Source organism: Plectrocnemia conspersa, unplaced genomic scaffold (genome assembly GCF_051122295.1).
Source record: "Plectrocnemia conspersa isolate PC_06_02 unplaced genomic scaffold, ASM5112229v1 ptg000001l, whole genome shotgun sequence".
Classification (NCBI taxonomy): Eukaryota; Metazoa; Arthropoda; class Insecta; order Trichoptera; family Polycentropodidae; genus Plectrocnemia; species Plectrocnemia conspersa.
The window spans coordinates 9,037,708-9,050,384 of NW_028277165.1; the positions used below are offsets into that span (position 1 = coordinate 9,037,708).

General features: G+C 29.7%; 2 protein-coding genes across 3 annotated transcripts; one reads left to right on the forward strand and one right to left on the reverse strand.

Annotated features, from left to right (window-relative positions):
* The first annotated feature begins 2 nt into the window (after positions 1-2).
* LOC148238714 (EF-hand domain-containing protein 1-like) lies at positions 3-6,533 on the forward strand. The gene is made up of 11 exons (XM_088187148.1): positions 3-216; positions 1,810-2,029; positions 2,104-2,259; positions 2,327-2,493; positions 2,565-2,649; positions 2,719-2,806; positions 2,879-3,032; positions 3,662-3,731; positions 3,801-3,917; positions 3,973-4,189; positions 6,201-6,533. The coding sequence occupies exons 1-11, from the start codon at positions 29-31 to the stop codon at positions 6,386-6,388; spliced, it is 1,650 nt and encodes a 549-aa protein (XP_088043274.1). The 5' UTR covers positions 3-28; the 3' UTR covers positions 6,389-6,533.
* Positions 6,534-7,119: 586 nt separating this feature from the next.
* On the reverse strand, positions 7,120-8,205 carry RpL27 (ribosomal protein L27). 2 transcript variants are annotated; one of them, XM_088187156.1, is made up of 3 exons: positions 8,153-8,205; positions 7,413-7,637; positions 7,120-7,350 (listed from the first exon to the last, which is right to left on the reverse strand). In XM_088187156.1, the coding sequence occupies exons 2-3, from the start codon at positions 7,629-7,631 to the stop codon at positions 7,168-7,170; spliced, it is 402 nt and encodes a 133-aa protein (XP_088043282.1). In that variant the 5' UTR covers positions 7,632-7,637; positions 8,153-8,205; the 3' UTR covers positions 7,120-7,167. The 2 variants fall into 2 exon arrangements, with proteins under 2 accessions (XP_088043282.1, XP_088043292.1); XM_088187166.1 differs by having other exon boundaries at positions 8,098-8,174.
* Positions 8,206-12,677: the final 4,472 nt, after the last annotated feature.

Here is a 12,677-nt window from a genome sequence, read left to right on the forward strand (position 1 = left end):
TCATCGTCTTTGAAATACGTATCTTACAATGTCTTGGAACTTACCTAAATTACCTGGATTAACATTTCAAGATCCTGGAAAGACTCAGTTCCACATCGGACAAAAGTTGATATTCAAACACGGTATTCCGATAGCAAAGTGTGATGCTAGAGGCATAGGAGGTGATCCGATGGATCTTAAAGGAGCTGCTCATCTGAATACTAAATATGAGAATATGTAAGTAAGATTAATACTAATAATAAAAAAAACTAAAAACATATTTTTTTTACTTCTTATTTTTGTAAAATAATTTAAATTTTGGGCTATATAAGTCATTTGCTTTCCAGTTATATTGAATCCTTTGCTACAATTGAATATAAGATAAGCATACATTTCTTAAATCAGTTCCTATTACACGAAATACAAGTCATATCTAATGTAAAGCGAATTGGGAATTGAAGCCGCCTAGCACGAAAAGATAAATCACTATGAATCAACGGTTTCTAGGAATAAACACATTCTAATTTTTAGAATTGACATTCCAGATTATCTCAATCACATACTTATTCAATTCTACATAATCAACCGCTATCTATTGCACAGTTTTAGTGTATCCAAATTCTTCAGCTCCATAATAGTGCTACCAACCTTGTTTGTAATGTGGTAACCTATTTAAATAAAAAAAACCTGAAACCTTTAAATGAATTATAAAAATGCATATATTCACCTTACAGTTCGTACTCAAATGTGCAATTTTGGGGTATATAAGTCAACTGGTTCCCAACTGTATTGAACCCTTTAATAAAATTGACCACGATAGAAGCATTCATCTCTCAAATCAATTATTTTTACATTACAGAATGATCCTGTACCTTATTTATTATTACATAGAAGGCAAAGCGAATTGTAAATTGAGCCGCTCAATACAAAGAGATAAATTGGTTTGAATCAATAGGTTTTAGGAAATACACATTCTAGCCCTTAAAATTCAAGATTATCTCAATCGCGTACATATGTATATGCTCAATGCTTTACAATCAATCGCTTTTAACTGGATTCTAATTATTCAACACTAATAGGGCTACCAACCTTATTTGTAGTGAGTTAATTAACTTTAATGAATAAATTTCTTTTATCGACTCTTACACTGACTATAAAAAAAATATTTTTCCTTCATAATCTGTGCTCAATATATTAAATTTTGGGCTTCATAAGTTATTTACTTCCCAATTATATTGTACTATTGCTTTCTATCGCACAGTTTTACTGTATCCAAATTCTTTAGCAGCATAATAGGCTACCAACTTAATCCACTTAAATCAAAAAATTGATTTTATGGACTTTATCATTGATTTGCCAAAAAGTATGTATATAAGTATTAAAACTATGTTGAAAGTATATTCCAATATAATATTTCTTTAAAAATCGCAGCAAACTTTTTGTAAAAAAATTATTGAGACAAACTATAGAGCTATAGTATAAATGTATAAAGCCATTAATAATAATAATAAATCACTACGTTTTACTGATAACTTAAAAGTACTCTTAAGATCTCTTATTATCTTTTGAACTTAAAACATTATAAGAATAATTGTATTGAGAGATTCCGAAAGAACTACATTTCACATTCTCGGGCATTGTTAAAATACTATAAGAACTATTCTAGAGTACTATAATAGAAAACTCTCGAATTATCATATCTGACTATATTTTTATCTACGTATTATTATCAAATAGTATAAATTTGTTCTTTCATATATTAAGTTGATAGATTCATATTATTTTTTTCATATAAAATAAATTTATATTATAAATAAACATCTACTTTAGATTCAATCCTCGTTTGATCTATGGCGGAGTTAACTTTAATCACCTTCCACCGTTTGAACCTCGTTTTGTACAATATGATAAGAAGTTTCTGATATTCAAAGCTTACATGAAAGAAAATGCTACTGATAATGAATATGATATGTATCAATCAATGAGAAATGTGACCATCATTTATTATCTCGAAGATGATACACTAACAGTTGTAGAACCTCATATTATGGTAATAATGTTCTATGTTTTCTAATTTAATCAATTCAATATCAACCACTTGTGTTCATATATCTTAAATTACAGAATTCAGGATTGTGGCAAGGTAAAGTCGTTAAACGCGGCAAGATATTGAAAGACGGTGAAGGAAATCATTGGCATTGGAAAGATTTGAACGTCGGAATAGATTTGCCGATACAAGGAATGGTTTTTCATACGACAAGCTGCAATGATTATACTAAAGTGATATTAATATATTATTTGCTTACATCAAGTAGGTAACTATAACATAAAAAAGATTTTATTGTAGGAATTTTTGGTATCGCAAGGTGTAGAATTGGGAGAAGATGAACATAAAAGCGATAAAGCAATGGATAAAGCGAAACGACAGCAAAGAATATATACCGTGACTGAAACTAAGAACGAATCGTTTAGAAATTTAGAACGATACCTGAAATATGAGAATGCGTCTTTACTGTATATATGTTTAAATAATAAATCATTATAATAATAAATAGTTATTTGATAGTATTACACTATTTTTTCAGATTTGATGCAATATGGGACGATTATTCGGACATAAAAAATTATAAAATACATTATTATCTATACGATAATACTATTGAAATTAAAGTAGTTACATGTACAACTTTTTTTTATAAATTAAATTGGATCTAAAATATAATTATTTATATTAATTAGGAACACAATAATGATTACGAAGGAACTGACTCGTGCCCGAAGCTTTTACGCAGAACTAAAGTATTGAAGAATTGGAAGAAGCAAATAGGTGATATTTCATAAATATTTTAATACAATCAATTAAATTACATTATTACATACTTACGTTTACATACAACAGCCATGTCACCAGTTCTTGCGTTGGACTCTAGCATTAATGAAGGTGATGAAGAGTATTTCAAAGCCACTGACTTTATAGTTGGAAATACAGTCAATATATTGGGACGAAACTTTTTGATTTACGATTGCGATCAAGAAACAAGAAACTTTTACAAGTACATTAATAATTTTGTAAACTTCACTCCAATGTCATTTTGAATGCAACAGACAAAATAGGTCCTGATTGTTTTTGCTGGTTACTCGGACAATTTGTTAGAATAAACTGGTCCACTGAATTATGTAGAAAATTAATATAATAAAAAACGCTGGGAAATGATTAAGTACATCGTAAATTAAAATTTTCAGCTAGTGAGTTACTCGGTCACGGAGAGTTGATCCATAACGTAAATCAAAGTAAATAATGAAACATGCGAGTTAACTCGTCCGTGGGGAAATTGGATCACATATTTTTGGCGAGTATACTCATTCTTGGGGATTAAGTGGTTATTAATAATCCATTAGTTGAATGTGTATATTAATGATCATTTAATTTATCATATATAATTTGGAATTCCCAAATAACCAAATACTGCCTTTAACAGAAAAAGTTCAGGAAACTCTTAAGATACCTTTATATATTTGCTTATTATTTGTTCTTGTATTCCATCGTTTGGAAGGATACAGCGTTGGGATACTTGCAGCTCCTTAGCATGATGGCATTGCATATTGATTTATTGACAGCTAAGAGGAACTGACATTAAATTACTATAATAAATTGAGAAGTTAACGTAGATTATAATTCCAGAGATCATCTCAATATCACACAAGAAGATAAAGTGCAAATACAAGGTCCACCTAAGAGAAAGAGGAACAAAGTGAGACTCATACAAACCTATCTTTTCATTCACATTTTAAACACTTATCTTATAACTATTCTTGTCCAGTATCCGTTTCAAAGGAACGTTGATGTGTATGTGCAAACACCTCCAGATTCCTGCATAACACTCCCGAACAATCCGCCTCATAAAGATGTCGTACAATATAATCTCAACAGCAATAAGGTAATTCTTCAGCGTTAACATTACGAAGCTGTTTTATTAATTATTTATATATTAGGCGTTGAGATACTGCTGCGATATTATCTCGGTACATCCCGAAGACATGGGTCGTAAGTTTGTGCTGCTTTATAACTTGGCCGATGGAACTGTTCGTGTCGACGAGCTGCCGGTGAGGAATTCTGGTCTCGTTCCGGGAAGATTCAGTGGACCGTATAAGATTTACGTTCCGGAAGGAAAGAATATGATCCAATACACTCCAGACATGTTTTATATCGGTATGTATATCTTCCTTAACCTTTTGAGTAGTGAGTTTATTATTAATTTACACACATTTGTTAGCATGTTATGTTATACACTGTGTGAGTGTGTTAATTTACGTATTTTTCCATAACTATTTCTGTTGTAATTTATTTATTATTTTATAATGGGTACTATTTAACTGGGAATTATTTTAAGAAATATGTGCATTTAAATAAAAACTTTGTTCTATAAAACGAATTGTTTATGCATTTATGTAAGGTAAAGATTCGGATTCGTTGCAAATAGTTATTCATTCATAAGGTGTTCACTGTTCTGACTAATGCTAACTCGCTACCGCTCGCTCACACCTAATCTGTGCAATAGTGATGCACAAGCAATTCAATCTATGGAACAATTATTTTATATATTGCTCATTTAAACCAGGGATGTCATTTGGGAGCATTTGCCCCCCATTAAATTCGACCAGAAATATGAATGTCATTTAATGAAATACTATGAATCTTGATATGTAAATTGAAAAAAAAATTGATTGTAACCAGAAATTCTCGGGTTGTCCCTGTATTTTTTAAAATGTCATTTCAGTGAAATCATATCGGAATACATTTTCACAGGTAAATATATATTTTTACCAGTGAAAATTTAATTTATCTGCCAGATGCTAGTAAAATTATATGATTTCAACTTTTCTATATGTAGTAATATATATTTACATACTTATAATTATTTATTTACATGCAATGTATAAATGTTACAGTGAATGTGTATTTTTCAGTGAAGTTATATTATCACTAGTGAAGTCCAAATACATTTTCACCAGTAGATAAACATTTCTACTAGCGAAAATATAAATTAGTTGATAGGCTCTAGTGAAATTATATTCTGCTCTAGAATGTCTATGAAACTCAATTTGATATAAGGGTATTGGTCAAAGTGTGTTCAAACCGAATTTTAGTCAATATGAGTGCACAAATAAAAATTTTCACTTCTCAGAAGTAAAAAATTCACATCACGCAAATAGTCATGTCGGTGCTGTTGCAGTGGGAACTGTTCTCACTGCAACGGTGGCGGCACGATTTTATTACTTTTGACGTGGATTTTTGACTTCTGAGAAGGGATATTTGTTTCTTGCGCTCTCCTATTGGTTAAAATTCAGTTTAGATACGCTTCATTAAATTCTCAATTATAGTAAGTGGTAATATTGTAGTCGTAATATGAATGCCAGATAACTAAGCGTTTCTACTGCGACGACAACCGCAACAATTTAATGCTTTTGACGTGGATTCTAAACCCCTTGAATTTGGACAGAAATGTATGTGATTTAATGAAATAATATGAATCCTTGGGTTAAAATTAGTTAAAAAAAACTCAATAAGGTAACATGAATATAAAAAAAAAAAAGTGCTAGCTAACTTAATAAGAAACGTGTTTTTTTTTGCCCTAAAAAATAAACATATAAAAGGTAGAACGAATTAATAGAGACCCAGGTGGATGGCTTTGGCCGTGAACTGGAAAAATAAATATTAGACACTAATATGAACCCTAATGAAAAGGAAAAATTAAAAAAACGACTAATGACTAACCAAATTTTGACCCCCTTTGGAGAAATATGAAATGACGTCCCTGATTTTAATTGTCCTCTTTTATATTGCATTTAAAATAACCATAAAAAAATTAGTGATTCTTAATGTTTTATTGCTTAATTTATTCTACTACTTTTTTGTATTAGTGTTTTAATAACTTATTGAAACTGTTCTATTATTAAATTTCGTTTTTTATATATTATTCGGCTTTTGTGAATTTTTTTATATCAATATTTTTTGTTGTGTTCATTTATTTCGTACTTTTTAATTTATATTTATTTTCTACAGAAATCATTCACATTAAATCAAATTAAAAATAATTAATGTAAATATATTTTTTTATTTATTATGTAAATATATAACACAACCTCAAAACAGAAAGATCGAGCCAAATTTAATGGATTAAAATTGTATATTGTCTATCTATACATAATTAATGTTTTAGGAGCTCTTGTGAAGATTAATCAACACAAATTCAGAATAACCGGCGCTGATCTATTCGTATATAGATACATGAAGGAGTTTCCTGATAAGTTTCCGAGAGAAGTTATTCAGAATATTCGCGATTATCATATACGTTGTGGAAATATCGATAACGATGAAAGAGTATGTGTCGATTTGGTATATAAATAAATTATAATTTTTGATGAATTAATTCTTGCAGATGTTTACATCATTGAAGCCGCAAGACGAATTGATAGAACCAATGAACAATCTTGATTGTGAAGAAGCTCAAAATACCAAGTATGTCTTATAAGGATTATTTTTATAAAAAATATCGATGTTTTCTTGCAATTATAATTTGATAACCATCAATATTATATCAGTTTTACGAGTGAGACATAAAACTTTTTCAATGGAAATGTTAAAAAATGGTTTTATTCCTTATTTTGAAGTCATTAAGAGGTCCAAAACATTAGTATACTAAACAAATAAAATAATCACTTTAAAATATATTCAACACTACTATTAATGACGCAAAAACGCGTCAACAGCCTATAACGTGTAAATAATGATTTTATTTATAGCTGGAGAGCAGATTGTCTTGATTTTCCGATACAAGGTATGGAGAGTGCTCAAACTTTGCCAGAAATCAGTGAAGAAAGACGTGAGAATCAACCAGTCGTTTGCCTTACAGGATTGACGCAAGATCACTTGCCCGAAGAACATCAATTTGTAAATCAGGTAAATGATTGATTATTCAGTATATACATAATGATAATTATAAACGAGTCAATATTTCAGGGTTGCGATTGCAACGAGATTTGCGTCCACGGAGAAAAATGCGACGAAAGACCTAAGCGAGTAACTTTTGCCGAAAATATTGAAAACTAAATGTATATTTATGATCGATAAAAATAAAATTTTTGAGTATAGGTGTTTTTTTTTATTATCGATTTATTACAAGTAAATTAGAACTTAAGCTTCTGGAAAAACCATTTGTTGTTTCCGCTCTTGTATCTCTCTTCAAACTTGACGCGGGTGGCGAAACGCAACTTCTTCTTCTTCGCGCGATCCTTCAAGTCTTTTGCGGTGAGCTTGAGGTCAAAGTCAACATTGTATCTAGTCGGCATCAAGTGATTGTAGTTTAATACCTAAGATTTAAACATATTGTCATAAATCATGAATATAATAGTGTGAAAAAAAGAGTGTTTACCTTGATGAAAGGCTTGATCTTGGATCGCTTGGCAATCCTCTTCTTGCCGAGTCGCTTGTGTACTTTAAGAGGATACCTATCGATTCCCGCGATAATGGCATGCCCGTACTGTTTGTCGGAAGATCCATCGTCGTACGTTTTAAGTACGACGGCTTTGCGTCCGGCGTATCGTCCACTAAGGACGATAACCACCTTATGCGCTTTCATAATCTTGCCCATCTTGGCCTGAAATCAATCACAAACAAATATAATTATGACATAACCTCAAAATGTAAAACAAAATAGTATTCGACTTAATTTGTAATATGATTTATTTAGAATAACATCGGTAAATGGTAATTACTAAATCATCAAATCTTTATTAATTTAAAAATAACACGCTTTCACGCGTAGAAGAGAATTGACAGCCGTCCGCCATTAAAATGACATAACCTCATTTTATACAAAAAAATTTCAAAATATATGCCTGAAGTAAATTGATTATGAATGTAATGACGATAATACACACATATTAATTATTATTTAATTTTTGATTCAAGGCACCTCCCAGGAATATAGTTATATTATTTCATGTTTATATTGGTCCAGCGCGTGTCAAGAATTGGCGACCGGCGTAAAATTGCGAAAAATAGGTGAAATAAACATCAGAAAACACATATAAGAACATTATGATGCCTGAACGTACGCCGATGGGGCGATGGAGGCGGATTCCTTAGCAAATATAACCAAACAGTACTTACGGGCTGACGGCTGACCGAAAAGAACTATCGCGGGCGGTTGGCAGTACTGACTCACAGTCGCACGAATTCGCGACCATGACCAACGCGCCTAAACGTCAACAAGATAATACTTTTGAGATAAAAATGAATAATTAAAAGAGGTGTTGTTGAAACAATATAATAAAAACAATAAAAACATTGTTTTAATTTAATAAAATTAATATTACATTTATATAACAAAAATATTTATATATAAAATTGTAGTAGCATTTATCTAACTAATGTTTTTAACTATTTTTAAATGAGTAAAAAAAGGCGTATAGTAGCTATTTTAAAATATTTTCTAATTTATTATTGGTACAATACGATATGTTCATAATTATTATTATTATTTTACTCCCCCTTTCAGTTAAGAAAAATTGTATTTTTAAATAACCACTAAAAATTTCATATTTATAATAATTTAAAACAACCCCTAGCATTCGAAAAAATCAGTCAAATATTTTGGTTTGTATATTTTAAATCTAAAAAAATATTTTAATAACCGAAATTTCGTCGATATTTTAAAATATTATCAAACTAACTAGCAAATTTAATATAAAATATTATTATATTTTTTTTATTATATTATAATGTTTTATAAATAAAATAAAATATAAATTACGACAAAAAAATACATAAAACACAAGCTTAAGAAAAATGTTTTTCATATCAGTGCGAGTTTAAACATTTTTTTTCTAATCTTGAGCAATAATAACGCTAAATCGCAATGCTCTTAGAAACATATATAATCGACTGTATCGCATTATAATTTTAGTACATTCTAAAGCCATGTCGTCACTTGCCGAAGTATTTTTCTTCAAGTGTATTTCTTGTTTTTTTTTCCGTAGAATATTGGTTTACTTTTAGCTTTATGTTAAAATCTCAGTATTGCTGAAACAGTCGAAGACTTTTCCAAGCGTTTCCAACATTTCAAAATCAGAAATGTCAGAAACCCCTAATATTTTATTATTATATTATTCCACTAGTCAAGAAAAATCACGGGTCGTTTATATCCAAGGGATCAAGAAAAAAGATTTTCTAAAAAATGTTAAAAAAATATTTTTTTAAACATTTTATCTCATTATTCACATACGTGTGTATGTGCGTCTTTTCAAAAAATATTTATTAATTTGGATATTCATGTTTCATGTGTCAAGTTTTATTCCTAAGCTGTAGATATAAAATTAATGCCATTAAATTACTTAAAGTGATGTTGGAAATCATCAATAGTTTGACCTACTTAGGCTGTTACTCGCGACATCTCAAGTAGGAGGTCGGCCCTAACCTCAATTCGCACAGTGTAGTGAAGCGAAACCCTACTAAGTAAGGCTCAAAGTTCTTAAGCTACTGAGTTTTTGCAGCTACAGAACGAGGGCTGCCCTATGATCTACTAACCATTCAAAAGGGACAGAAAATTCCGTATTTTTAGGTAATGAGATACATGGCTTATAATTGTTTACCACAACTCGGTTCTCTCGGTTTTATACGAATTATTATAGTTAGTATAATTCTATATTTCATACAATTCTGGTTATATAAATTTTGAAATAGTTACATAAATAATTAGATTTCAGAAAAAAATAATATTTATAATGTATCATGCCTAATGTTTATATTTAAAAAAAATGATTGTGTTGCGTGCCTCTTGTCTTTATTTTGGTTTAATTTCCTGGGCAGTGCTAGTAATGTGATACGTATCTATTATCTTGGTTTCACAATTGTTTATTCATTCATAGAGCTGGGATTTTATCGTAGTTTTAATCATTAGAAAGTAAACAAAATATTAAATTGCACATACTAATCTTTACAATAACATGTTTTAATAATATTCATACAAAAGGGTAAAACTAATACTATTTAAATTTATTCGATTCCAACATTGCACGTGACGAAAACAATATAATAAGAACATTGGCAAATGTATGTCACACTCACAACAATGCATGACAAATTTGCAATGTTTTGAGTATTGTTATTGTACGTGCTTAAAATCTTGAAAATTAAGCACCTTCGATCTTTGACTAATTATTATTTATGATGACTAAATAATAATAATACACATAATTATAATATTTATATACAAGCAATGTGAATCATTGATGTTGTTTTAAATTTTGATACACTACAAAAAAATTGTTAAGGCCAAATTATTTTAATGTCAGAAGTTTTTCATCATTTGTTCAGGAATTTTTAATCTGTACCTTTAATACATCCCATAAACTAAAATTACATTTATGTTTGTTTATAGTGATACTTTATGTTATCTTCCAATATGAACAAGTATGATACTATTATGTAGTATATTACGTTGTCATATCGGAAGCTAAGTCAATTAATGGCGACATTATATATTTTTGTAAAGAAAATTTCCACTTTCATTTTTAACGTATTTCATTTATGGGTTTTCTTCGGAAAAATCACATTAATGTGCGTTAGAAAAACTTTCTCTCACTGCGTTTTGACTAAATTAAACAATCTGACGCAAAGAAACTCCAGTTTTACCAAAAAATATATTTAATAGGCTTGACACCTGTCTCTTTGCGCCAAAGCATAATGAATACTAAATAGTTTCGAATTGACAAAAACTTACAAATATTACCATTCACATACCTAACAACGTTATTTCGTCACTTTCACTGTCTCGTCTAAGATACGGATGATGGACTAACATTATATTTTTTGTGAACAAATGTTGCCTGTGTGGTAGCTATTAGGTATATGAAAGAAAAATAGTTTTATTGCTCAATAAAATTGTTAAAAACATCAAAATGCAGAACAAGAATCGTGATATACAAAAAGGTAATAATTTTTTAGCATTTCACAATTTCTCAAGAGTAATTTTCAGATCATTATCACAATTATGATTTATTTTTCACAATATGAGATGTTGTGTGTTTTTCTCGCAGCTTTGCTAATTTAATTTTGTATATTTACATAAGTATTACATGAAAGACTTTAATATTCGACGTTCATTGAGATTTATGAGCGTTATTATTGAGCGACACAGTTGCAAAATTGTTTGTGTAAATTAAGGTATGAACATGCAATTTTTTTGAAAATATTGAGAAATAGTGTGAATGCCATATTTTATTTAATAAATCGTAATTGTTCTAATCAAATTATTTTATTATTTACTTATCGGTAAGGTACATTTCCTATTGAGGCGAGAGAGGAAAGTTGTGCTTGTGATTTGACTCACATTTAGAGCGGTGGGCAGTGAATGTCAAACGGTGGTGAACAACTTTTTATTCAGTTTAATTATTATTTGCGCACAATTATTTATCATAGGCGTTAAGTTTAAAAAATAAGTTTATAGATTTATTTTTCTTATAACTACATTACAGACTTTTGTAATATGATATGTTGCTGTCATAGTCTCTGGGTTATTTCGAAGATTGAGTGATTGATTGATAAAAGTAAAAGCGGACGCTTTCTGTTAGAATTTCTCCCGTCGTGGAGAGGTTAGGGTTTTGTTTTTGTTGACGCCGTTTTACCGGACTTGAAGGACTAGTGAAACACTTGTATCTTTTTATTTTCATCTTTCTATATACTTTTCAAAGCGTAGACTTATCCTGCATTCGAGTTTCTCAAATGCTTGCGATTAGAGTCAGAAACTCAAAATAAGTCTACAGTTGACTTCTTAGATATACCTGATATATCATATAGAACAAGAAAAATCATTGGTAAAATGTAATTTTTTTTAAAATGTTTTGTACATAACATAATATGTTAACTCGTTAGGAATTTACATGCTATTAATAATGTATTAAATTATTTTACTGTGCAGCGAGAAAATTCACATTTTACACAGCTATAAATTTTAAAACATTTTTTCTGAGAACCAACAAATTTATGCAATTAACAACTAGCATAAACCTTAGAATAGACGAATCCAATACCTTTATGTACTTCAAATGCAAAATAGAAATAGCACTACCACCTTTACGTATTATTAGAATTACCATACGTCCCGGTTGATCAGGATTGACAAAACTTCCAAGATTACTTTTTTTAGCTCCCACAGCATTCCTAAATGAAAAAATCCGAGATGAACTTTTTTACTTTTTTTTTCGCTGTCCTAGATAAGAGTCTCATAATTGTGGTAATCCTACTTATTACACAATATATTATCAAACTAGCACGATAGACGAGTGGTGTAAGCGTTATTATTGACATATAGGAACTGGGATCAAATTTCATATGGACCTTGGTGTTTTTACATTTTTATTGTGTCTGAGAGATTGGAAAAAATGTCGTAAATGGTAATATTTGCTAAAGCTATATGCGTAATTGCTTTCTTTTAGCAAAATAAACCCGATAGACTATGGGTATAAGTAGATGACTAATACCATAAAGACTAGGATTTGAATTCCATTTGAGCTTAAGAGTTTTTTAATTTATATCGTGTCTGAGAGATGAGAATTACTGATTATCATATAATTATAATTCTGATCAATCATCGTAGATTAGGTAAACCTAGATTTTCCTAATATCACAGATAAAT